Consider the following 27500-nt stretch of genomic DNA (forward strand, 5'->3'; position numbering starts at 1 on the left):
GCTGTAAACTGTTGCATCCTAACAGGTGCAACAAAGATAATTCAGGAAAGTCAGGGAGAGATGTCAATCAAGTGTGATCTGTACACGCCCACACACTGTCCACAGAAAAAAGTCTAATCAGTAACTGATAACACTTGTGTGGGTGTAGCCTGGCTGGAACTAATGAGGAGCTGGTTTCTGTTGCAGCTTCAAAGTGAGATGATTACTCTGCACAGCACAGACAGAAACCTGATCGAGCACACTGGAAGTCCAGTTAGAATTGAAACATCACATTCAAGTGTTTAGAGAAAAAGGTGGTCTTCTCCTGGATTTGGGAAAGCTGAAACACCTACATCCTAACTCTCTGCTATCGACAAACAAGTGTCTTCAGCGATGATAGTGCTTGATGTTAAACAGTAGTATAAGTTTACATGTTTGTAGAAGTGAAAGCTGGACACAGATTGAAGTGGTACAAAAGGTTGAGTGTCGTGTGTCGTTCTCATCTGGCGTTAAGATTGAGAAACCAAATACTAAAGACGGTGTCAAAATGCAAAGAAGTCATCAGCTTAATTGGATTCTCAGTCAACTGTTGAGTTAAATCAAATCAGTGTAAAGCATGCAGGTGGAACTGGGTGACACATCAAACTAATTTGACTATTTTTTATTGCATTTTTGGTCTTGTGTGATGTCTAAAGCATAAACATCTAAATTCTTACAACATATAGAATAAGTTAAATCAAGAAGTAACCAAGATGATTGCTGCTACACTAACTATTTTAGGTCAGGTCAGACCTTTAAACAGTGTTGTGAGTCAGACTTTGGATGGTGGTATTTTATATACAAAGATGCTTCGCTGCGTGTAATGATCTCTCCTTTTATCCAGCCGCTCTGCTGTGCTTCCTTAGTCTGCAGTCTGTTATTGTGAACATGCTTATTTATAAAATCCTGATTAGAAACCTGGTTACATGTATATATGGCAGAGAAATCAAGTGTTCTCCATGGAGTCAAATCACATGTGGAAACCAGGTTTCTTTAATCTCAAACAGAAAGCGTGATTCTCGTTTACATGACAGTTAAAAAAAAAAAAAAAAAAATCAGCTTTCTGGAGAAAACTGACTTTAACCTGGTTACTCAAGTGCCTGTAAATACATTATAGGATAATACAAGTCAATGATTTCTATCAAACATCTAATTTCTCAAAGTACCACACTGAATGATCATTTTAGTATTGGTCACTCTCCACACAACCTGCATCTTAACCATCTCTACAACAATATGATCTTAAATATCTTGTTCAAATGTATTTTTATATATTGAATATATGTTTAGTAGTTTTCAGTAGGTTGTGGAAGATATCTACGAGATGGACTGAAGCCAACCACACACTGATCCGTGTTCTCAGTTTGTGTTTGTTGACGAGGTTTCGTATTTGGTTACGAGTCAAAGCGCTGAGAGACGTCAGAGAAGCGTTCAGACTCTGCAGATGTCAGGCTGATGTCAAGAAACACAAACAGCAGCAGATCAATAGTGAGTGGACCTTCCTGCTCTCCATGTGCTGAATCCCATTATTAAACTGGATGTCGATGCTCTACTTGGTTGAAGCGTTTGGTACTCCAGCTTTATTGGATAAGCTGTATGTTATGACAGCACTGTAAGTGGTACAGGATCCTTTATTATTATGCTGAACTGTCTAAAAAATATCATGTTTCACAACAGAAGTCAAGCTTGAGTAAACTGGGATTTTATATTTTAGACATACATCTCCCAGTGTGACCTGCAGAGATACTGAGGAGTCAGAGGTGTGCTTGTGTGTAGAGCAAACACACACACACACAATGCTATATTCATGTATATAAGGGCACGCATGACCAGGTTACTCGGTTTTAAATAAACATTGCTCTACTAATATGATCACTGACACATAACCTGGGAACCTTCACAGATGTAATCTTACAGTCAGAATCTCTGATGTCTGATCAAGTACAGACCACCCACTCATGTAACATGCAATGAAAACTTAATCCTCCTGGCTCTAGTGCACCTGTTTGTGCCCGGCGGTGTGTGTGTGTGCGTGACATTCTGATGAGACCTCATACAGTCACACGACAGGGTGGAAAATGGGGTCATGTCTGAATGACAATACAACTACAAAAAAAACCCAAAAAAAACCAAATGCCACAAATCACAGAACAAGACGTCCACACTTTATGATAAATTGTGTAACTACCCCACAGCTATTTTTTGTTTTTAGATCAACATCATGCTTCGTCAGCCTGATTCATGCGTGACACATGAAGAGGATCGTTCTCTGAAGTCATCGGGATTAATCCTGCAAAGTGGGTTACACTTTATATTATAATTACCTTAATTTGCTGCACCAGCCACAGTGCATCTAATGTCACAGTCTGACTGGACACACAAAATATAGACATAAAAATATTTTTGCGCAGCTATGAAGCCGAAATGTGCTGGTAACAAAAAAAAAAAAAGGAGTGTCAGCAAAACACAAAAGTGGTACTTTGAAAGTGAAATGTAGAGGAGAACATGCAAGCAGGGAGCCAAATTCATGTTTAAAAAAAATTTGAACATCTAGCAGCCGCTCCATAGTAAATCATTATTGTGTGTCTGCCAGACACATTCATATTATACCTGCATTTGGCTGGTGGCTGGTGTTAATTTCCCACCCTGCATGCGAGCATCTGATGTCAGGTGACTCTACAATGCAATTAGCTTATATAACAGGGAAGGGGTTTACGACCCAACGCTAAATGAAGCGGCGGAGCTAGCAGCAGGAGCAGTAAAGCAGTATTTGCTTAGCCGGGGTCGCCGTGTTCTTCAATAAAACGAGAATACATACGAGACGACGCTCAGCTGTAGTTACATGTCGCTGGTTGGTGCGCTGACCTCTCTCACTGAAAGCAGACATGAACTCCGCCGAGTCATCGTTACACTTTTACAAGCACGTGACGGATATCACACCTCCTCAAACTGTGACGGTCGTGGCAATTTCCCAGCTGATCGAAGATCAGAAGTCTGTCTGCAGCTTCATAAATATAATTAGCTGAGTCTCACACTAACCTGTTTGCAGAGTGGCTCTAACATATTTCCTCTGATCAATTATTGTAGCCTCTCTTTGATATAGCAGGAAAAAAAATAAAAATCGAAGCCTAAAGAACCATGAGAGGCTCATCTTGTATCCTTGGTGCCAAGTGAAAAATACTCTCGTGCTCACCCTTGTGTGTTTAATTAGGCAAAAAACAGTGATCAGTCCAGCTGCTGGCGCACAGAGTTGCAGCTCCTGCTTGGGTTTGGAGTTAAAAGCTCAACAAACATTTTATGATACACACTTGAGAATAACAGTGCTTTCACCTCACACTATCACAGATACTCTCACCTTCACCCTCCACTAAACTAAGCCTCTTATGAGAAGCCCAAGATTTAACTTACAGTTCAGTTTGGGGGTCAGTCCAAAGAGATTTTTTGACATATTGTTTTATGAACTGGTGTGTCTTTTTCCAACCGCCATGATAAAGAATATACAGCATACGTCACTATTAGGTGCTGTTCAGATATTATCTACAAAAAGCGCCATTGTTCGGCTTCTCTGGCGGCAGTGATGCAACATCCTTTGTGTATTATAGTTAACGAAAGCCTCCTGAACTGCAGCGTTTCCTGCTGTGAATGAATCTCCTTGTTTCCCTGACACACATCTAGTATTTCATGAAGTCATCCTGACAACGTGCCAAAGCAGCAGCAAAAAGGGAAGTCCTTTTTTTTGGTGTTTCAAAGAAATTAATGCAATTTATTACATCAATTTGCAGCTGCTGTGCCCGATATCTGACAACAGCCTAAACAAGTTGGTGCCAAAGAAGGAGTGACTTGTGTATAAGTGTGACTAAAATGTGACAGTGTATGCTGTCATCGTGGAGCTACACTGCGTCATAGCTGGACTTATCTCAAACATTAAGGTATGGCTCAATACAGTCACGGCTGTCATTTGTTTTTTTGCTTCTTGAACCGATCATTTTAAGACTGTCAGCTTGGTGTTGATGCACTCGTATACCGTTTCCCTACTCAGCGTTTTAAAAAAAAAACATTTTAAATACATGTCTCATGAGTTTTCGCTTGCATTTAAGTGACATTCAAACCTATTATGTCGTCTACCGCTTCGCCGTCCCTCCGCTGCAGCTGTTCCTCGAGCGGCGGCACAGAAATGTGACTAATGCTGCGCTGGATTAGCGAAGTTGCCTCAATTCTGAAGTGACTGTTTGGAGTGAGCTCACACTGGCTCAAATCAGACATGTGGAAACAGGAAAATGAAAGGTTTGTCTCCATGCTGAAAATCTGCAAGCAAACCCAAATAACTTTTGGTTGATGCAACATTTCTAAAACAGGTCTTTTTCATCAGGCCGTAAGGTTGCATTTATAAAAACTTTAGGAGCCTGCAAATCTTCAATGTGTGGGCAATCTCTGCTTTTAATTTGTATGCTGTTTTTTTTTGTAGATGGTTGTGCACACAGTCCACCTTTCTGCATCAAATCAGTCAGGTTTAGGGCCACATCAGAATCAACTTTTCTCTGTTCACACTGCAATAACACAAAGAGAAACACTTTAGGCCTGAATGTAGCCTAATACAGCCAGTTGTATACAAAGTAATATGAGAAGTATCAGGTTGCAAATTACAGTGTATATTTTATCCGATAATCTGAATTCCTGACAGCATTAATCGCCATTTGTAGGATGTGGCGATAAGATATCTTTGTTCAAAACACTGCCAATCAAAAGTCTATAATACAAATTGCTCGACACAGGACCAGGTGTTCCATAGGCTGAAAGCTCTGCATTATTAATCAGCACGCCTTGTTGCTCCCCATGTTCACCACTTAGCAATTTGTAAGCATTTTGCTCCCAGCTTTGTGCAACCAAACACCGCTGACTGCCTGAATCACTTTGAGGTATTCAACTGGTTGGTTGAGAAAAAACAAAAACGCACACACACACTTTTGATATCCTGCTGTTCTTCATGTAAATCACGTGTGCAATTAAGACCGGGAGTCGTCTCTATACGTTGACTGTAATTAGTGAATCAAGTCATGCTTTTTGTCTGTGATTGCTCAAGTATCACCACATATGCCAAAGTACAAAAGTGAGCATATGAGCAGGAGAAGCATTTCGAGATAGGGAAGTGTTTATATTTATAGCACTTGTGTTATAGAATCAAGTCATCGTGATTTTATGTTCATGCTCTGTTAAAAGTGGAGATAACACTTGGTGATAGAGGTCAGTGGGGTAGCCACTACACACTGTTGTTCAACTGGGCCACAGTTTATGCCTCTCTGGTTGTTACATTTGAGTCAGCAGTAAGTACTCGTTCATCTGACGAACACACGCCCAGAGATATCTGAAAACCCCCCCCAGAAGGTCATCTAACAACACCGCCTGCTGCTCTCTGATCACCCAAACCCTAAGTGCTTCCTATCAGCGGCTAATCTTCTACCTGCTGCACGGCAAATGAGGTTTTACGCCCGTTTCTTAAGTTGCAACTGAATATCCTGATCCAGGCAGCCAGAAATGTCATGTGTCCTCGCTCTTTTTGCACAGGCAAGACAAATATGAATGCATTATGAATGAATGGTATGTCATTATTAGCTACAATATTTATATTTGTTTGTTTAGTAAACACAGATGAAACTTCACAAAACTCTTTTTTAGTGTTGTTAAATGATGTCCTAGGGTGTTTGGACATTGCTGAGTATACATAAATCCTGTGAAAGGAGCAACTTCACAGGTTTTCAAGTGATATTCTGCCTGCTTCTCCAACAGCAAGTCCAGCATGTGAAAATTGTCAATGACAACAATGAATCAAACCATCTTACCTGTATAACCTGCGATCCAGCCCCATGATGAAACCATGGCCAGCAACCATTTAAACATGACTCCTTCAATGTGCCAGAAAGTGGAGCTGTCCCATATTCTCAGCGGTTGAAGCAGGATCAGGTACATGCAGTAGGATGGGATGGCTACACAGTTGTTGAAGAACATAAACACGAAACGGGTCACAGACTTGAGCAGAATCCAGCCCAGTTTGCTGGCCCCGTCCAAGAGCTGTGCCATCCTGATACACACCGTCTGAAACATAAGACACAGCAGCTGTAGCATCCCAGCTTTTGTGGTTTACCAGAGGGCACACAGGGCATGTGTGTGCACAACGTTATCCTTACAGTAAACAAACTGTTGCTATGTGAACAAGACACAAATCAGCTAAATGTTACACTGAGATGGAAGAAGTATTCAGTTCCTATAGTCAAGTAAAAATAGCAGTACAGCAATGTAAAAATGCTCTGCAACAAGTAAATGTCCTGCATGAAAAATCCTACTTAAGTAAAAGAACACAAGTGTTAGCATCAAAATGTAGTTAAAGTATTGTAGTAGAGTAGTGGTTTGGTCCCTCTGACTGATATATTATTATATATGACATCATTAGATTATTAATACTGAAGCATCAGTGTTAGAGTAGCATGTTACTGTTGTAGCTGGAGCTAGTTTACACTACTTTATACAGTTAGCTACTTCAGTCCAATGATTTCCAACCTAGGGGTCAGGCCCCTTAAAAGGGTCACCAGATAAGTCTGAGGGGTCGTGAGATGATTATTAGGAAAGGAAAGAGGAAAAAACTAAGTTCTGATACACAAATCTTTTTTCAGTGTTTGGACTTTTTCTCTTATCTTTGGTGAAATATTGAATCATTTGAACTTTTACTGAAATGAAACCATGTGAGACATTTAGAGGGAAAAAAACACTATTTGGTGGAGCTGTTAACAACTAAGACATCTGAAATGTGACCCTGACAATACACCGCTTTTTGTAAGATGCCCAAAAGGTTAGAAACCACTGGTTTTATCTTCAGTGTTATATTTTAAAAGCTTGTTATATTATCCATTGTGTCAAATCTTCATCTGAAAAGTAACTAAAGCTGTGAGATAAATGTAGTGGACAAGAAAGTACAATATATCCCTCTGAAATGTAGTGGAGTATATAGTAGCAGGTTTATCAAATCTGGACTTAAGTGCAGTACTTTTGTAAATGTATTTGGTGGTTTCTACCACTGGTGTTATATTATCCAGGGTGGAGAAACTGGGATGAGGCTAATACATGGAATTTAACTGTAACACAGGCGTAGTGTACATTATCTTCTCATTACTATTAGAGAGGATTTATTGTGGACAGTAGCCGTCTGTTGGTCGTGACTGGCTGCTCGCTAGCTGCCTAGCTGTAACAGTAATACACGCAAAGACGAGGACCATAAAAGGACCAGTCGCACGGGACGTGGTCGAGTACTCCCATGACATGCTAGCTAGCAGCGGGCTGAGTTAGCATTACGGGAGCAGATGTAAAGAAACGTGTGAGGAGACGGTGAAACACACAGACATGTCTGATACAAGCAACTAATAAGCTTTAAACCCTGTATTTGAGACAATAGTGAATGTTGACTCCGAGGCTGGTGCAAAGCGCATTATCCGTGTACTCCCTCCAGAGTATAGTCCGACCCTGACATTGAGTCTCACCCCGGTGGCCGCTGCTACTCACCCGTTAATGTCACTGAAGCATCCGCGGACGGCCGGAGAGATGAAGCTAATTGTGGGAGCGATATAAACGGAGTCACGTGTGGCTAACCTACACGGTTAAGTTAGCAGCTATCGTTAACATGGTCAGTGTCTCTTATCAAATCAAACAGGGGACAGAGGTGGAAACGTGGGATAATAACGCGATAAAAGCGCAGATGAGCCCATTTAGCTGACGTTATCCGCGGCTGCTCGGGCAAACAGGATCCCCGGCGGGCTCCGTTAGCTCGCTAGCTAGGCTCCATCTCAGCCAGAGACACCGGGATAAATCCTCCGATGCATCATCATCATCATCATCACCACCATCATCATCTTCATCGCCAAGTTAGCTAGCTACTGAGCTCCCATCAGCGACGATGGACGAGAGGTGGGTCGGGCTCAGCAGATAGGGATCAACGCAGCCCTGCCGGTGAAGCAAACACTACACACACTGAAAACCGTATACGAGCATCAAAATGAGAAAAAACGCCGATTTGTTGTTTTGTAGGCAGACAGGACCCGTTATCTGCCTCCGGAGCCCATGTCACACCACGTCAATGTACACAAAAGATCAACACAGCCTAAGCGGATACGATGCGCCACGCCTTCAAAATAAAAGCTTAATGCAAACAATCAGGTCTAGATGGTAACCCCAGATTTGCGGAAAGATCTCGCGAGAGTGATCACTGGCAACAAACCATAATCTTTCCCTGACCCTGAAGTGTTTTTTTGTGCTTAAATCTAACAAGACCTTAACCACAGCGGGATCACATTATAAAACGTCATTATTTTGTACAATGACCAACAGTACCCCCAAATAAAGAAACAATGCACACGAATCTCGCGAGTCTGACGCAAATTTAGGATTATCATCTATAAATGGCCAGATAAAAAACCCCAGTTGAGACAACCTCTGCTTCTGTGCGGTTTTTGCGACAATTTGCATCATCCTTGGCACTACATTACCACCTCCCTCTGGATGTAATCTATTCTATTCTATTCAAATGAGCTTTATTGGCATGGGTTTTACATTGCCAATCAAGTGTGAAACAATAATGATAATAATACAAAAAACATATGTAATGTACAAATGTATATGTGTGTGTACAGTTAGTATAATTTCAAATAAAATAGAAAACGTAGGCTTTAATACACCTAATAATAATAATAATAACTAAATAAACATTGCAATCATATTTTGAAATAAATAGCAATGTTGTACTTGTCTCCTATATTGATTTTCTAAAGGGAGACATCTCATATAATTAAAAAAAACCCAAAAATGTGTGCTCTAAATGTGTTCATTAAGGAAATATTTGATATTAAGTAAGATATCTAAACGATTTCTTAGATTAATTGCTATTAAAATTGCACAACGTACGCTCAGCTTTACTTTTTATTTTGAAAACCAGAAGCGGAAGTCTAATTTTTATTGTTTCTAACTTGACGCTCGTCAGTGCGCAGGCGCCCTGCTGTCAAGCGCTGATAGGTTTTATTATTTGTAGGAAAGAAATAGCAGTTTTTCTCGTTTTGTTAACGAATCGTGTGACTTCATCTCGACTCATCCCAGCTGCAGTGACAACGAATAATTTTGAGATGATGTTATCAGTCTGGATTCATGAGGTCACTGTTAAATCAGATGGATTTTACTTCTTCTTTTTTTTTTTAAATCAGAAACGAGGAGGACGCAAGGACGCAACTTGTTGCAACTCTGTTTTTGCAAATCTGTTAAAAAAAATATGGAACACTAGAGTGGGGGTGTTTTAAATTTTGGTTAACATAACTGGAGAAGAAGATTGCAGGTCAGTAATATATTGTAATATACAGTTGTTGGGATAAACACAAAATAAAAAAGTCTAAAAGTGTAAATTCTGGCTACTAAATGATGTGATGCTCATGAAACTAGAATCGATATTATGAGATTTTAGTGCGGCTCAGACAACGTTCAATGCATGACTATATTCTGCCCCCTGGTGGCAGACTACAGACTTTGCTATTACACTTACTGCAGAATAGATGCCACAGTCAAACCAAGGGCATTTACTACTCAATCGTCCCTGAAGATTTCTGCACGAAATATTAGTGGATTAAGAATATGGTCAAGGAATACCGAGCAAGTCTGCATTTTCTGGTGGTATTTTTACACTGAAAATGTTCGCCTCCGGGTTATATGTGAGTCAAATAATGTGGGGACTTAGAAGGATGGCTTCACAATTTGTAGAGTCTGTCTTAAAACAGTAGTCAGGTTGAAAATGAATGTAATCGTCTCTGCTCATATTGACCATTAGAAGATCAATTCATAATTCACTTAAACTATAATGTGAAATCCACAAGCCTCCATGAAGTGTCAGCCCTCCAAATGATTCAAAATGAAATAGACAGCTTTCAGCATTAGACTTTTTGGTTCCAAATTCCCTCTTTTTGTTACTATACTTCCACCATAGCTCAACAAGGAAACACAAAGAGGGAATTTTATGCTAAAAAGACTATAAATTTGGCAGATATTCACTTGATATGACTAACTCTGACTGATAAAGCCTCATATAAGTTTCAGATCAACTTTTAAATGTACTTCTGCACAGAATGACTGACTGAATGACCTGACTGAAAAATGATGAACCTCTCCTTTAATACACATTCAGGCCATTTACACTTGATCAAACAATATTTTAGATAGATTACACTGAGTGTTTAGAATTAAAATTAAATATTGTCTTTTAATCATTGAAAAAGATATTATGTACACACTGAATACAGTTTCTACAAGACGTAACAGGTTAAGTACACAAGCTAATAAAAAAAATAAAAAATAAAGCGTCAAGGGCACATTTACTAGAAACGAGCGTACGCACTCCTCTGTGGAGCGGGCTGGGCTCCGCTTTGCTGCAGCTGGTGGCGGAGCTGCTGTGAGTACGGATCCTCCAGGGACTTAACTGACACCGTCGTCTTGGGCCCGGTCTTCCACTCAATGCCGCTCTCATCCACCACGGAGGCCTCCACGGTGACGGTGTGAGTGCCCAGGATGGAGAAATTCAGCAAGAACTGGGTGCTGAAGTAGTCGTTGTGGGGTTCTACCCGCTGCTCGATCTCGTTAGTTTTTGTGTCAAGCGGGATCTGAAAAGTATAAAATATGTGAAGAGAAGAAAGTTTCTACAGTCCAGTGCTACAGTCCTTTGCATCACATACAAACAACGCAAAAACATAAGGATCATTTGGTGCAATGCTAAACAGCTGCTTCACATAAATACATCTTAAAAAACATTAAAAAAGACATTTTACTTACTCTTAACACGACTGCTAAGAGTTAAAGTGCAGGAGTGCTAAATGCTTGTGTATTTACTGCACATCGCCCTATTTAATTAAGATTTAGCATTAGAGTTCGACAGCTTGATGGAGGCTGGAACGAACAATATCTTCAAGTGGTTTGATTTGCACTTTGGCACGCAGAGTCTTCTTCCTGATGGCAAGAGGTTCGTATTCAGAGAAGAGAGGGATGTTGAGGGTCTGCAGTGATTTTTGTTGCTGGTTTCATAACTGTCTGCTTGTACAGCCTCTGTATGGACTCATATTCTTTTTTCCCCTAATCACCTTAATGGCTGTTTTGAGCGAGCTGGCATGCCTGCTTTTCATGCTGCTCAATCATACTGTAATTCCATATCTAACGATGCTCTCTAGGATCCATACAACCTCGATCTCTCTCTCTCGAAGTCTCTGCTGTAGTCAGTTACACAGGTTAAAAATGGGTGTTTTCCAGCAGAGAAGGTTGTCTGTGTGGTGAGTATTTACTCGAGGACACCTGACTGAATGGTTGTTTTTTTTTGATGACCACTGGCTCATGGTCAGTCACTTGCCTCAGGACAAAGATCATCTCCTGTGTTTTGGTGACATTTAGAATGAAATTGTCGTGTGTCACATCACTTTATGAGGTTTTCGGTCTCATCGTGGTACACACAAGGGTCCATGTTCTTGTGGAGAAGGCTCAAAATCACTGTATCGTCAGCGTATTATATTATAATTATTGTGATGTACTTTCCAGCAGTGATTAGTGTACAATGTAAAGACTATAGCTGTCCTGTGTGTTCTATTAGTTAAACGTATAATAAAACCAGGGTGCTAACACTCACATCCTTCAGCAGGTAGGGTTGCACAGTCTTAAATACTGAAATCAATAAATAAAATTAGAGTGTAGGCTTTTGTGCTCTCAAGGTGCTTAGGAGATTAAGTGCAAAATGCTGAGATGGCATCTGAAGTGCTGCGCTCATGCTTATGGGCAAATTGGCATGTATCTAACATTATACATTATGTTAAGAATACCTGATTTGAGCTTCAATAGATGGAACAAACAGTAATATACTCAGGACAAGCTACACTAAGAATTCAGGAGAAACACAGATGAAGATACCTTGTAGTCAGGCCCTGTCTTGCTCTGGAGAACCGAGGTGACGTTGAGACAGACAGACTGGATCTTCCTGAAGAGCCCTGGGCTCGATCCGTGCTGCACCACTCCTTCTACCTTGAGAGTCAGCTGCTGGGTGTTCTGCACTGGGATTGGTTCACTTGGTGTTCGTGGTGATGGAGAAAGAGCAAGCTGAAAAAAACCCAAAACAAGACATACCTGAATCAGCCTTACCAGTTAAAGACAGAATATCCTCTAACAGACAGTCTTTCCTATTTGCAGCTGTATGGTGCAACTGTGAGACTGACACTTGAGTGCATGTATATGTTATCTATATTTTTTTCATACTGTCTTCATGTGAGCTGCAGTGTAAATAAAAACAACTCATCCATGTAGTTGAACTCTTATTTCACCTGAATGTAAATCTGTGAAAACCTATACACAGGTGTAATCTCAACTGTTCTACTTGTATTTACAGTATCTGATGAACACGAAACCAAACCCTCATACATTATTTAAAAGCAAATAGTGAGAAGGGTCGAGTTCTCTTTTACTCTTCATGTTTCAGATTCTATTTGGTGTCTGGGATTGAGAACTGGACATGCATCTCTATTTAAAGTGATTACAAACATTAGTTACCTTAATGCTGGTCGACTGGAGCTTTTGGAAGAAGTACCTCTGGAAAGACAGCGGCACCTTCAGCAAAGCTATGACAGCATCACACAGACAACCTGTATGCTAAGGAACAAGAACAGCAAACAACAGATTCACATTATTAACATTATAAGCAATTAGTTGCTGTTCATTTCCATTTTTTCTTAAATTTTCCTTTATTTAACCAAGGAAAAGTCTTGTTAAGATTAAAAGAAACCTGTCAAACAACAATTTATACAAACAACATAAACATGCTGAGGTAAAACATGCTTCTATAGAGTATAGAAAATATCCTTGTTAGTGTGATTTTCCATTTAAAATAAAGTATAAAACAATTTAAAAGCAAATATAAGTACAGCAGTAGAATAAGCTTTAAATGACAAATACACCACATACTGTATGTATATGAGATACCAGCAGAGAATTTGCCACAACTATTTGTATTGTATTCATCATACCAAGTGTGAAACAGGGGGGTGTTTCTTGGCGAGGCCCTCCACTTCTTCCAGCACTCGGTTAAAGACTGACATCATCCGTCGCTCATATTCGCTCTCGGTCTGAACCACACCGAGGGTGCCGTACTCCTGAAAACTAGATAACAGAGACGGAGAGACAAACTGTTAAGAGTCAAACGTCTGCCAGGAGAACGCCTTCAGTGGAAGTGGATTATAGTAGAGCAGCCTCAACAGAAAACTCAACCTTTTCATCATATTAAACAAGAATGCATTTATCTCCTTTCCTGTGTCATGTGTATCTAAGCGTGCAGACATTGTTTTCTAACTGGTAACAACATGCAAATAAACTGAGGCGACATTTTCCAAAATATTTCTAACAGTTTAACACATAATCTGCCTTTTTCTAAAATGCCAAACCAGTGAAAACACAAGAAAATGAGTTTATTTTACTCTACAGCGAATTGCTCTGAAGGTTGTAAATGAAACACTACAGAATCTAACACATTGTTCACTTACTAATTTCTCCTAAAAACACAAAACAAATCACATTGTTCCACCTTTTTACACTATGAGAACAGCTCTCACCTTGCTGCCTGCGGGTCCAGTATCAGAGCCTCTATGACATGAGAGACAAGCAAACAGCTCTGTTGTTGTCTGAACAGACAGTTAAAGAGAAATCCATCACAGCAGAGAAAACAACAGTTGTCAAAAAAGGCTGCGAGTGTGAAGTGAAGTCACTGTGATGTGTTAAAAGGATACAGCTCCACATTACGGAGGGTGGCGTAGTCTGCGTCAAATGATGACTGGTGTAAATCGGCGTAGCGAGCTGCCAGACTTCTGAACTCATCCATGCATACCTTCATCTGAAAATTAAGAGCGTTACAGCAGTCAGTTCAGGATTTACAACATAAAGAGCACATTTATTATGACTGGATTCACAAGTATTGCTGCATAGTGCAAGTAAAAGGTTTTTTTATCTAATTTCTCCATGTAAATTTTGGGTTCTGATTGAAAATATAGGTATATGGTTTCAATAACTACTGAAAGACTATTTAATCTACATATATGCACATTACATCCAGGGAAAACCAAACCCATTTCCTGCTGGCTGGCCTCAACTTCCACCTGAGCTGATGTTTTACCTGCATGGAGATGCGTCCGCAGCGCTGCAGCTCGTTGCCTGAGGTGAGGGCGATGCTTGTAGCAATGGCGGGAGGAGGGCTGGTCTTCAGGCTGTTGCAGGTACAAATGAGCTGTGACAGGGCTTGCAGGGTGTCGATCCGCAGCTTAATGAACTCACACTGGAATGTGAGAGGGCTCAGGGGAGTGCTGGCAGCCTGGAGGGAGGGATTAATTAGATAACAGTATGTTAAGACTACAGTTAAATAGTTTGGTCTATGTTGAGTTGAACTAACAAGATACAGTCAGGTATTAGGTGTGTTAATCCATTAACAGTCTGGATCGCTGTGGAATAAGCTCAGATAAAAACGACTCTCGAGACTGAGTATCAACAGCTTTAAGCATCTGTCACTGGCGAAGGAGGAGGAACTGTTATTAATGTTTTTTGACAAGCAGAAGATGCCCGGCGGTGAACTGACTGTGAGGGAGGCGATGCCCTTTTGGTAGGAGCGCAAGGCTTCGGCGATGGCACTCATGGCTCCGCTGTAGTCTCCGTCCTCTATGTAACTCAAACACTGCTCGGCCTGAGAGAATTCCTTCAGGCTGTTCAGCCAGAAGTAGAAGTGCTCTGAGGCCACGCGGGTCCGCAGACTCTGGTACAGCTCGCTGGAGAACTCATGACACCCCTGTGAATTAATGATACACATTTTAGGATCTGTTTCAGGTGCTGGAGGGCTGCTTATGACCCCTTTTTGATTCAAATTAAGCAATGTGTCTGCACTGGTGTTTCTTCTAACAACAGACTTGAGGTCATTTGAAAGCATAAGTTTATATGACGATATTAAAGATTGTCAGAGTTTAAATAAAGAATAATTCTTAATATCTGCACACACTCATCAGCAGGCTATCAAAAGATGATGACCAATGTGTGTCAAGTGTTCAAATTCAACTTTAATCCTTCACACAGACATTATAAGATACTGCAATTGCTATATGATCAATATCTGATGATTAAGGTAGTGCTGGTAGTGAGATTACCATGCGTGAAGCTTGCCGTGCAATGCGGTACACCGTCCAGCCGTTAGCAACATTCTCCAGCTGCTGTTTGATGACAGTCTTCACTTCAGCTGAAAGAGACGACTGGCTGGCAACAAAAATCACTGTTGCCAAGGAAACCTGCAGGAATCACAGTCAGTAGAGGGTGGAGAAATCAGAGAGTGCAAAGACACAACAATAATATTTTCAGAAAACAGGTCTGTGCACATCTGTGATGAACTCTCACTAGAATCTCACAGGATTATTAACTTTAGTTTCATTTTAAAGCTGTTTGGAGTCTCATGTGCCTGTTCATTAAAAATAACATTAACTATAACATTGTCTGTGTAGTAATTGATGAACTCTCACCAGAAGCTCTTGCTGCTTGTCAGTGGAAGAGTGACTAGCCACTCTGTACAGGTCCACCAGATCTCCCAGCATGCCGTCACCCAACACCGGCAGGTGGGTGGCGATGGCTGCCAGAGCGTGACACATGAGGACACGAGAGGAGTCGCAGGATAAGTGGAGCTGGCCCAGCAGGAATTCCACAGCCGATTGGCTGAGATGTTGGCGAATTTTCAGCAGCTTAACCAATGACGTGAGGGCCGTCTAGAAAGCAAAGTGTTACATTGAACACATTAAAATATAGAGAGCTGGTTATTAATAAAACCCAATAACCCCTTTTTAGTTGCAATATGACATTTGTCTGACAGAACTCAAAGATGGAAAACACTGTAAGGCATCTTAAGTGTGTCACACTAAGCAGAATTTTTCATTTCCAAGATAATATTACATTACATTGAACATGGTGCTTTCCCTGGGTATCGTTTTCATTTGTTGATCCTTTTGCCAATATGATATCTGAGTTTTTGGTACCTACTGTATATCAAAACAACACTTTTTACTTTTATCATTTGAAAAAACAAACAGAGCATCCATGCCTGAAGTTTGCTTAAGTGAAGTACAGTCAGAAATGCCCTTAGTCTTTCAATAAATCATGAACTATGTGATCATAGAGCAAGCAAAATTGCAAATCTGATGTCAGCATTCAGCACTTGACATGTTTCTATATATTTCATTGTACTTCTTGTGCAATGACAATAAAGTATATTCTATTCTATTCTATTCTAATCAATTCCTGATGTCCACATGTAACCTATTTTTTTAGGGTCATATCTTGTCTTACTTTGAGCGTGGCCTGGGCAGTGGGGCTGTTATCTTGACTGCAAAGCATCAGAAGGGACTCCACCCCCAAAACTGTGTCCTGCTCCAACTGTACAATATCTGAGAAAGGGGAATACACACAGAAGCACTTAGACTCGGCACACATCAGCAAACATCAGTGAGGTGAATCTGAGAACAAAGTCCTGAAGAGTAACTGGCATTAGAAGAGTACTTAAACCAGCCTATGACACACAGGAACTAACCTTTTTCTGGATAGGAAATGGCAATGTTGGTAAGCACTATGATCCCGTGTGCAGCCACTGCCAGGTTACTGTGGTAACAGCATTCTTGTGCCAGTTTAACCAGGTCAGTCAGCCGGGGGGGAACTGAAGAGCTACCTGAGAGGGAGGTTTGAGATCAGAGTTACTCACGAGACAAATAACAGCGTTCAAACATGACTGTAAAATAAAATGATACCATACAAATACATACACAGTGTGACATGAAGTGAGTGCTACCTGTGATATTATGAAAATACTGCTTGATTGCGATTGTTCCAGAAAGGGTGGAGAGTACAGCCAACATCCCCAGCTTCAGACTGCTGTAGGGGCTGGTTAACGCACACTCACAGAGGGTCTGCAAGTAACACCACAATAATATTAACTTCAGATTTCATATCGATATGAAGAAAACCCTGCATTGCAACGGTCAGTATCTGAAGCACTACCTGAGTGTTTTCTCTGATCCACAGATGAGGAGCCTTTTTAGCCAGCAGCTTTAAGTCATTAATTGCGAGTCTCTTGACGGCTTTTCTTGGGTCATCTTTCAGGTACTGAAGGAGGAGCTGTAGCTGTAAGAATAAAGAATTTTTAAAAAAAATCACTCATTTAGACTTTTCAAATTAGACAGAATAAACCTTAATAATAGCAACAGTGCATGGTCTTTGCGGGGTACCACTCTGATACTGGCATGGTCCTACCTGTTTGGGTATATCGATGAGGGAAGAGGCAGCCAGCTGGGTGAAAGTATGCAGGGTGACGATGACCATCGGGGTGGAGGGGTAGGAGTTGACCAGGTGCTGTAGAAGCTCTCTGCTGCTGGATGCCAAGCTAGCGTCGTGGTGCATGTGCTGCAGCATGGGGATTAACTTCAACTTCAGCTCCACTGGAGTGTCTAAACCTGGAGTGAGCAAGACAAATATTTGAACAGTTGTTTATAATGTTTGTAATGTGCTTAAAATCATGGCTGTAATTTCTTCTGTCAGTGCACAAATTTTACCTTGAATCATCTCACTGACTTTGTTGCAAATTCCAGCTGCAAAGTCTCTGAAAATGGGAAACAGCAATTTAAAAAAACTATTGCATCCAAAGAAAATGTGCAACAGCATGCCAGATTATATGTACCTTACAGCTAATCTTACGCAACATTGTGTGTTTCCTTACTTTGACTGTGCAGAGAAACTTGCAGCAGCAAATATTGCAGCTTCCACTTCCACGTTGTCATGAGAGTCCAGACTCTGGCGAATACTGTGGTGGGCATTCTTCCTGTCTGGGATGATGGAGGCCAAACTACCAAGCATCCTGAACAAAAAGGAACAACACAGAAACTGAGTGGGAAGAATGGCAATCATATATCACTCATTTATTCTGAGACTATACAGCAGTGCAGCGTTATGGCCTTTATCCAATCAGCATAATGTAAAACTTGGTTCCATTTTCTTTTACATATTATTACCTCAGAGTGATAGCTCTGGCCACAGGGTCATTGCTATGGATGACAGAGAACACCCTCTTCACAAATTCATCCACATTGAGAATCTTTTCCAGATGTTTCTCACTCTGTTGGGTCACTTTCAGCACGCAGAGGCGCAAGAAGTTGTTCCTGAAATCAGAGAAACACGCATTCATAAACAAAGTGGTCTGTAAATAGTTTACTCTGTATGCAATCAGTTGTCAGTTTATTGGGTATACCTAACTAAAAGTAGTGCAATGCAGCCCTGAGATAAATGCTACGCTTATGAAGGTTATAAAGTTGATTCAACTTTATCACGATTTTGAAGGCTGTAGTTAGTGGTGCTGTTTAATTGTATTCCATAATATTGAGAAGTCTGTCTAATATTTAGTCTAACTTGCTGCAGACTGGGACTTACTGAGAGGCTTTTGTTACAAGCTTGTAAAAGTTTGCATAAGTTTTAGCTATATATACTTAATTAACAGACTAATTCAATCAATTTTGGACAACACGGGGACTAATAAAGCATTCATACCCAAGTCTGAAGATGTCTGCGAGTTTCAGAAAGGCAGAGTTGATGAGGATAGGGAAAGGGTACTTCTGGAAGAGTTTGGGGAAGAGCACCACAGCTTCACATTGCTCTCCGAGCTTCCCCGACCGCAACCCTGCAATTAAAGCAACTTCACTAGTCACAACAAATCAGGGACTCCTCATTTGGTCATTACACTTAGAAAAACCGGCACATGAATCAGTCACAACACATAAGATCAGGCTTCAACCTGAGGTAAAGCCCTATGCTAACGTGTTAGCGAGCTAGTTGACGCACCTTTGTCCAGCTCCATGAGAGCGGAGTTGGCGTCCAGTTCTTGTTCTCCATAACAAGCCTCTGATAGAAATGACCGTGCAGTTGAAAGCGACATTATTATTTAGTTTGTTAGTTTGTTCCACTAAATACTTCAGTCTTGACAGCACCTATTAGCCGTTAGCATTTCACTGTTCAGGTGGCGAACACAACACACTATACACGATATTTTTTTCCTAGGACACCGCAGTCATGACCTGCCCCAATCTACCTCTGATTGGCTTGCTGTGATATTCTTGCCCTAATTTTAACCAATCACATTCCTCATATGTACATTTTACCACCCCGACTGACGAGTACTAGCTATTCAGAGGCAAAGTACGGCGGGTCATTCCGCCGCCATCCTACGACGAGAACATTTGCACATCCGGATGTTATAGCAGTAGTACTTACGGTATACAGTTTCAGTTTTCATAATAAAGTGCTTGTAATATGTGAGTCATTGACCAATTTACTACTTTCTGAAAACCCCTTTTTTATGTAAATATTTAGATAAACTGCAATTTAGATGTGTACGTATTTGCAGAATAACAACAAAATGAACTGTACTGAAGTGGAGTACTTGTACATTACTTAGGTATTTCCATTTTATTCTACTTTAGATTTGTATATGAAACATCCATTTATATATGAAGTATATTTACAAATCAAATCACCAAAAATATAATATAATATATATATATATATATATATATATAATACAAGTACTGCCTACTTTTTAAAACATCAGTAATAATATTTCAATAATATAACAATGATACATTGACATTGTTTGACTGGTGGATGTGTACTGTTTTTAGTCAATGCATTTTCACTGAACAGTCTGTTAAGTTCAAACATTACATTGTTTTACTGTTATGCAGACTTTAAAACCAGGAAAAGACAACACTTATCACATATCACAATAATACAATATTCAAAATCTAAGACGATATCTAGTGTCAAATCAAAATATTGATCAAATATTGCCCAATAATAATAATAATAATAATAATAATTAAAGCTGCAAGCAGCGATGACCGGGCCCAAGCTCCCTCGCCACGCCACTAATGAGCGAGACTTGGCGCGACGCATCTTCCAGGGCAAATGGAAACAAACAGCGCCAATATCGCAAATTCGATTCAAAATGGCCGACTTCCTGTTGGAGTGAGGGTATGGGTCCAAGAGACTTTTTTGTGCGTCTTTAGACGATACATATGTGTGCCGAATTTCGTTTGTCTACGTCACTCTGGAGGGAGGGGCTCAATTTCCTTAATCTTCTACGGGGTGCAGTACCCCCATTTGGCCAGCGGTTCCTGTTAAATGGCGAAACGGCAAAATTCCTCACATCGCCACGAAGCAACCAAACCAGTAATCAAAAAGATTTTGATAAATTTTCATTTCCAATGTCTGAAGATGTTTCTGAGTGAATTTGAAGTCGGTCAGATTAAATCTCTAGGAGGAGTTCGTTCAAATACGAGGCGGGGAAATCGCCCAAATCGCACATATTTTTCAAAATGGCCGACTTCCTGTTGGGGTGAGGCTATGGGTCCAAGAGACTTTTTTGTGCGTCTTTACATAATACATATGTGTACCAAATTTCGTTCATGTACGTCAATCTGTCACATTTTTATATTCGTTAGGGGGCGCTATTGAGCCATTTTGCTACGTCCATTTTGGCGAACCATAAAATATCAAATTTTTCGCCGGGTCTGATGTGCGCGCAAATTTTTGTGAGTTTTGGGGCACGTTTAGGCTGTCAAAAAGGCGTTTGTTCCGGCAGAACTATAATAATAATCTCTACGATTACAATAGGGCCTTCGCACTGTAGTGCTTGGGCCCTAATAAAAAACACTGACAGGGGCCATTCTGCATAATTTAATACTTAACATTTTTATAACTTTTAGTGCATTTGGAATGGGTGATTTCCTTTGTAATGAAGTGGTTTTAATGTGTGGTATCACTCCTTTCATTTAATGATTTGAATACATCTTCCATCACCTCATATTTGTAAATTCATGTGGATCCAGGTATCAGTAGCAATTCAAATTCAAATTACTTTATTTTGAAAGAGCGGAACAGGGCGGCGGTGGGACAAAGAACCCGGATATGAAAGCGGCTGTTTCAACCAATGGGAGCGTGTGACGTCAGTTTAGCGGGGTATTCAGTCCTCTGTTAACAAGATCTGTTCGCGGGAAAGACAACACGGGGAAAAGCTGAAGATCTAGCGAATTTCTGAGTATTATAAAGAAAGTTTATATCAGATCGTCTTCTGCTGCAGTGTAGGGATGCTGTTCCGCTCAGTTGTTGACAGACGAGTCGGCAGACGAAGGCAGAACGGTGAGAAAATTCATGTTTTCTGAATATCTGGGGGATCTTTAGTTACTGAGAGTTCCCTCAGGGTTATTGTGCTATCTACACAGTTTCGATGTTGCCATTTTACAAGATAACTTTGGCCAGTTTAACATCAGCGATGGTAGTTTACCTGCATGTTTTATGTTTGCAGTTTAATGTTGGATCTTTGACATTTCTGTTGCTATTACGGTTATAGATTATAATGATCAGGAGGAGCACAAATTCACTTTACTTTACATTAAAATAACGCGCTGTGTTGTACCAAGTTGGTGGTTAATGGCACCGGTGGAAATGAGCCACGTAAATTTACGCAAGTACTGTATTCAGGTACAATTTGGAGGTACTTCCATTTGATACTTTACACTCACACTTCACTACATTGCAGAGGGAAACACTGTAATACTTACTTCACTACGTTTATTTTACACAATGGAAAATATAGCCATGTTTTAAAATACAACCCATTGTCCGTGAGTTGTTAACAGCGCCACCAATGAGAGACTTTTTTCCCTCTAAACTTCTCACATGGTTTCATTTAAATAAAAGTTGAAATGATCCAATATTTCACCAGAAGTCAAAGATGAGAGAAAAAACTTAATACAGATGTGTGTATCAGAACCTTGTTTTTTTTATTTTCTCTCCCTCAAATCATCTCCGATTTCTCTTGTGACCTTTTGGAGGGGCCCCACCCCTAGGTTGGGAACCACTGGACTAGCTAACTGTTTATAAAGTAGTTGAAACTAGCTCCACCTCCAGCAGCTACAACAGTAACATGCTGCTCTAACACTGATACTAAAGTATTAATAATCGAATGATGTCACATATAATAATATATCAGTCAGAGGGACTAAACCACTACTTTTACTGTAATACTTTAACTACATTTTGCTGCAAATACTTATGTACTTTTATTTAAGCAGGACTTTTACTTGAAATAAAGTTGTTTTACATTGCTGTGTATAAGTACTTTTACTTAAGTAGAGAATCTGAGTACTTCTTCCACTAGTTGTTAATGGTCAATCTAAATCCACATATGAATCCTCTACCTTTAGTAATAATTATGTGACATGCCTAAAAACACTCTTAAGTTAAATGAATTATTTAGGGTGATATGGCTCAAAACAAGTCCTGTGTCCTACTTTTATGCATCATATCAGACTAAAACTCTTACATCATGACAAACAAACTATTCAGTAACTCAGTTTATTTGTTAGTTACAGTTTATTTAAAATTATGCATTTGGATAATAGAGTTTGGTAAAAGCATGACATGATGGTACTAATATTATGATATGAAGTGCAGTATCTGACTACATATACCTACATTTATCTCCACAGCCCTTCCTGCAGATCCCTGGCCCAAATACCCTCTGAGCTCTTTGCTAGCGGGCTACCAGTGTGTTCGCCATGATGAGCACGTCTCCTATGGCAATCTGGGTGAATCCGTGCCACCGTTTGGACTGGCTTTCTCTTCTGGTAACCAGTCTGCTATTCCTCAGCAGAAAATACACATCTGAGATAAGGGGCTCATTAAATGAACTAATCCTTCTTCTTCCATCTTTCTTCAGCGGGGCATTTGCAGAATATCCTTGCAGCGGCTAATGAAGAAGGCATTGTGAGGATCTACAACACAGAGAGCCGTGAAAACCCGATACTTAAAGGTATGTGTGGAGAGTCCTCTTTTCCCCCCCTGCAACTCACCTCTTCATCATCCTGAAATATCATTGGTTAACAGTGTATGAACATTTTCAGAATGGCTGGCCCATGAGAATGCCGTCTTTGACATAGCGTGGGTACCAGGGGAGGCTCAGCTGGTAAGTAGAAAAACAAACTGATTTCATATTTTTAGTCCACTGTGAATCACATTAAACACCTTTAAAACACTTGGCTGCTGATTTGTGTGTAATTTCATCAATCTGACCAATATTTTTAATCTTTTAATTTTTTTCTAATACATTTTATTGGTCACGTGTTATCCTCAGGTAACTGCTGCAGGTGACCAGATGGCCAGGTTGTGGGATGTGAAGGCAGGGGAGATGTTGGGCAGCTTCAAGGGTCACCTCTGCAGCCTCAAGTCTGTTTCATGTGCACCACAGGAGAAAGGTATAGTACTGTATACTGACCAACATGATTTTTTGGTATTTTTACAACAGTTTTTTCCTTATATGACAGCTTAAACACATGCCAAGCCGGGCAGGCTATTGGATTTGATGTAAAACTGTCTTTTTTTTAGTATTAACTGTAAATTAGGTATATGCATGACATGGGAAACTGGCTTACAAGGTTAAACCCTTCATTTAAATGTAATTTGGATAATTTTAACTGAGTCATGTTTGTCCTCTATTTAACAGCTGTGTTCTGCACTGGAGCCAGAGATGGAAATATTATGGTTTGGGACACCAGGTGCAGCAAAAAAGGTATCAATAAGAGATTTCAGGTTCAGGTTTCATTTTTGTCAGTTTTCTTAGACCCAAAAATAACTCATAAAATCAAAATGAAATAACTAGATGAATCATATATTTGACAGATTATTTTCCATACTTCTCTTCCTCTCAGATGGATTCTACAGACAGGTGAAACGGATCAGTGGTGCTCACAACAAAGCAGAGACAAACTCTCTGTCTAAAACAAAGAAGAGGCGGCCCATCATGCGTGGCATGGCTCCCAGCGTGGTGAGTTTCCCGAACCACAGAAACCCCTGTTTAATGAAATAAAGTGAAACTGAAAGACCGGGGCGGTTCAAGAAAGAAGGCCGATCATCAAGCACTTTCTCTTTTGTTATTTGCAGGACACCCAGCAGAGTGTCACAGTGGTTTTGTTTCGGGATGAACACACCCTCATCTCTTCTGGGGCTGTGGATGGGTAAGAAACAACACTGTTGTTTTTAGTATGCAGATATATGAAATGACTATTAGCACAAACATGCATGGTCATGTTGATTTTTCTATTGGTTTTTTTTTTTCTCCCAACCAGAGTAATCAAGGTGTGGGATCTGAGGAAGATGAATGTGCACCGTTATGATCCGGTCCCACTGCAGACCTATGCATACCCGGGTTCTTCTATGCGCATGCGATTAGGTGAGTTTTGTGCAACAGTGAGCATCATGTTGAAGTCATGCAAATTCAGTTCAGTACAGTCTTTTCTTAAGCTAATGACCATGAATAAGCTGAATTGTATTCTGCTTGTGTTGCAGGTTATTCCGGTCTTGTCCTGGACTCCACAAGATCTAATGTCATGTGCAACTGCACTGACGACAACATTTACATGTTTAACGTCAGTGGAATAAAAACAAGCCCAGGTAAACAACAGCTCCACTCAGACCACATACAGTATGTTATAGTTTTTTTCCAGCATATCAGCGAAGTCATTACCATTGCATATCACTAGATGGAGCTGCAAACTGATGTTCTTTCACTATCATGCCGAGCAGACAGGAAAGCAAGAGGGCACTGTTTGAAACATGGAAAATGTAAAGAGGCAAAAGCTTTGTGTGCTTGTATGAACCCATTTTAATACCTTAAGTCATAGTTTGAATATGCTCAAGTCCTGAGGTGTGGACTCCTAACTGGCCTGCTTAACCAACACTGAATCAGCTGGTTAATATGCAAGCAAGGCAGCCATTTTGAAAAGCATGCATTAATATGACTGTTTGTTTTCCTCCACAGTGGCCGTTTTCGGTGGGCACCAAAATTCCTCCTTTTACATCAAGTCCACAATTAGCCCAGATGACCAGTTCTTGGCCAGTGGTTCAAGTGACAATCACTCATACATCTGGAAGGTACATTCTCCTCTCTTTTGAGGCAACGTGAGGGAGAATTGTAGTGTTGTTTGTGTTTTAGATGATCGAGATGGCATGTTCACCTTCCATTTATATCTCTATTTCAGATCTCTGATCCCAAACATCCTCCAATGATGCTTCAAGGTCACAATGAGGAGGTGACATCGGTTGCCTGGTGCCCAAATGATTTCACTAAGGTGAGATGATGATCTTGCTTTTTGTTGTGTGTTTTGGTGTGTGTGTTTTTTAAGGAACATACGTTAAACATTCACAAACCAGATATTGTAGCAGCACAGTCTCCTGCTTCCTTTTGTGCAAAACCCACAATTAGTATAGAGGGTTTTTGTTTTTTCAGTAGAGTGACACTGAGCTGTTTTAATAGCTCCAGAGGATGGATTTAGGCCTTGTATAATCCCCACTGCTCTCATGGCAGATTGCTTCCTGTTCTGATGACCACACTGTGCGGATCTGGCGGCTTCACCGGGAAATGGACGGAGCCCAGTCTTCAGTGGGAGAGGCTAATCTTGTAGGCTGGGCACGTCCTAAGTCTCCCTCAAGTAAGTGTGTAAACTATCATGGCACCATATGAGCAGTTATTGTTTATTGCCACCTAAAAAAACCTCACTTTTCTGTTGTCTACATGCTATGTTAGCATGTTATAAATCACTGCTGTCCTGCCTTTGATTGCAAAATGTGTCATAGGTTTTGTGGTGTCATATCTGAGGATTAAAGAGGACTTGTGCTGGTTTTTTTTAAGGGCCTTCAAGCCAAACTGAGACAACCCCTGCCAAGAACCAGAGGACAGAGAGCCTTGGAGGACTGGCTTCACCCCAGCTAGCTGCCTGTGCACCCAGTGGGGCCGCCTTGCCTCTACCCTCCAGCACCACCTCACCAGTCCATTCTCAGGACGCCAAAGCCACTCCTGTTCGCCAGAGAACTCCGTGCTCCATTAAACAGTGGTTGTCCCCCAGTCACGGATCTCCAAGTCAGGTCAGCCCGCAGCTCCGTAGGGTGCTAAGCCCTTGTTCCCAGAGCCCAGTGAGCAGCAGCACCTCTCCCACAGAACGGAGGGCCAAACGCAGGCTGGAGACCGGTGCCGGTTCATCCGCCAGCTGCGAGGGTGCAGAGCAGTGCGACTGCGTTACAGAACTCTACCCCGCGGCCAAGAGAAGCCGAGCCCTGTCAGGCATCTGCTGCCCTGCTCAGGAGAGCCGGGTAGAAGCAAACAGTCACACAGAGGACAAACAAGTCTCGTTAAGACAGATTGGCAAGGAGAACTGCTCTCCCAGAGCGACGGACTGGTTGTCAGCGATGGGCCAAAAGATGAAGAAAGGTCACGGAGGCCCCAGTACTCCCCGAAGCCCCAGTGCCTCAAAGAAACTTGAAGGCAAGATACCTGCTTCACCGGTAAGCACAGAAATCTCAGGTTGAAAAGTGAAAGTGTTTGTTGTTGTTCTGCCTTTTCTCAGTATTTAATATCGTTCTATCACATCCAAGTAGTCTGCTGTTCTCTCCTCAGCATGAAAATGTCTTTGACATACTGTAACTCTTAGATCATGAGACAGAAACATTGAAATTATTTTAGTAGAAGTGTTTTCAGAGTGGACCACAGTACTTATATTACAGTAGTGTAACTCATTTCTTCTGTATTAACAGCTTCATTCACCTTCAGTGACTTGGAATTTCAGTTAAGAAATGAAAGCTTCTTACCATCTTGTATCTTCATTGAAAGTCACTGGAAGAAAATAACTTGATAGGCATGCCCCTTATCAATGCTAATCTGCACATGCTTGGAACTTTTAACAATCAAGATAATTATTGGAGTTTAACTTTTATTTATTTATTTTTTTTAAATCTTGTTTTTCAGAACACCCGCTCTCCACAAAACATGAAGAAAATCTCCACATATTTCACGAGAAGGCCCAATGAGTGACCTGCTTGAGCCAATCAGATGATCTGTGCTTCTGTTTAAAATGCTGTATTTTTATTTTATTGGCAATTTTTAATGGGATCTGACAGATTTAGATAAGAAAAGTGATCTGTGTCCAGATTACATGACTATATGACCCTGGGCTGCGTGCAGAATGACAAAATTGAGAATATTTGATGCTTCAGTTTTCACATTATGAGAGGCTGCCTTTTGGTTTTATTTGGGTCAGAGGTTTTGCTGTGGCCTCCTACACAATTTTCTGGTGCTGTGCACAATCTCTGGATGAGAAATCAAGTTGTGTGTTGCAGAGTAAATCTTTCATTTTACTCAGACCAAACCACTCGAATAGATGCATTAGTGTTAAATATATTTGCCCACATGAAGTTAGGGAGATAAACCAAATATTTATCTACAAGTGCAGAGAAGAATCTTTGTTCACAAGTGTGGAAATATTTAAATCTGT

At 40.7% G+C, this 27500-nt stretch overlaps 3 protein-coding genes across 4 annotated transcripts in view; 1 reads left to right on the forward strand and 2 right to left on the reverse strand.

Moving 5' to 3' along the window:
- The window catches only part of lpgat1 (lysophosphatidylglycerol acyltransferase 1), a 44196-nt gene extending 36052 nt beyond the window's left edge, over positions 1 to 8144 (reverse strand). The window contains exons 1-2 of one of the 2 annotated variants that reach the window (XM_062437059.1): positions 7567 to 8144; positions 5856 to 6108 (exon numbers count right to left, since the gene is read on the reverse strand). In XM_062437059.1, coding sequence (XP_062293043.1) covers positions 5856 to 6093 — 238 coding nt within the window. In that variant the 5' untranslated portion in view covers positions 6094 to 6108; positions 7567 to 8144. Of the gene's footprint in view, positions 1 to 5855; positions 6191 to 7566 lie in introns of those variants that run through there. The other variant, XM_062437058.1, reaches the window with a different exon arrangement.
- A 2140-nt stretch (positions 8145 to 10284) lies between these two features.
- ints7 (integrator complex subunit 7) lies at positions 10285 to 19135 on the reverse strand. Its single transcript, XM_062437057.1, has 20 exons — positions 18961 to 19135; positions 18670 to 18799; positions 18138 to 18284; positions 17846 to 17983; positions 17682 to 17728; positions 17383 to 17582; positions 17131 to 17253; positions 16922 to 17039; positions 16667 to 16801; positions 16426 to 16523; positions 15609 to 15848; positions 15243 to 15380; positions 14684 to 14890; positions 14228 to 14422; positions 13845 to 13948; positions 13671 to 13739; positions 13089 to 13221; positions 12616 to 12714; positions 11983 to 12168; positions 10285 to 10694 (listed from the first exon to the last, which is right to left on the reverse strand). The coding sequence occupies exons 1-20, from the start codon at positions 19052 to 19054 to the stop codon at positions 10413 to 10415; spliced, it is 2883 nt and encodes a 960-aa protein (XP_062293041.1). The 5' UTR covers positions 19055 to 19135; the 3' UTR covers positions 10285 to 10412.
- A 2052-nt stretch (positions 19136 to 21187) lies between these two features.
- dtl (denticleless E3 ubiquitin protein ligase homolog (Drosophila)) lies at positions 21188 to 27040 on the forward strand. Its single transcript, XM_062437709.1, has 15 exons — positions 21188 to 21315; positions 22668 to 22805; positions 22898 to 22990; positions 23082 to 23143; positions 23312 to 23432; positions 23681 to 23746; positions 23886 to 24001; positions 24118 to 24191; positions 24303 to 24406; positions 24523 to 24627; positions 24995 to 25107; positions 25215 to 25304; positions 25541 to 25664; positions 25865 to 26514; positions 26975 to 27040. Exons 1-15 carry the CDS (start codon positions 21264 to 21266, stop codon positions 27038 to 27040), a joined length of 1974 nt encoding a protein of 657 aa, XP_062293693.1. The 5' UTR covers positions 21188 to 21263.
- The last annotated feature ends 460 nt before the right edge of the window (positions 27041 to 27500 follow it).

Source organism: Scomber scombrus, chromosome 17, assembly GCF_963691925.1.
Source record: "Scomber scombrus chromosome 17, fScoSco1.1, whole genome shotgun sequence".
Lineage (NCBI taxonomy): Eukaryota > Metazoa > Chordata > Actinopteri > Scombriformes > Scombridae > Scomber > Scomber scombrus.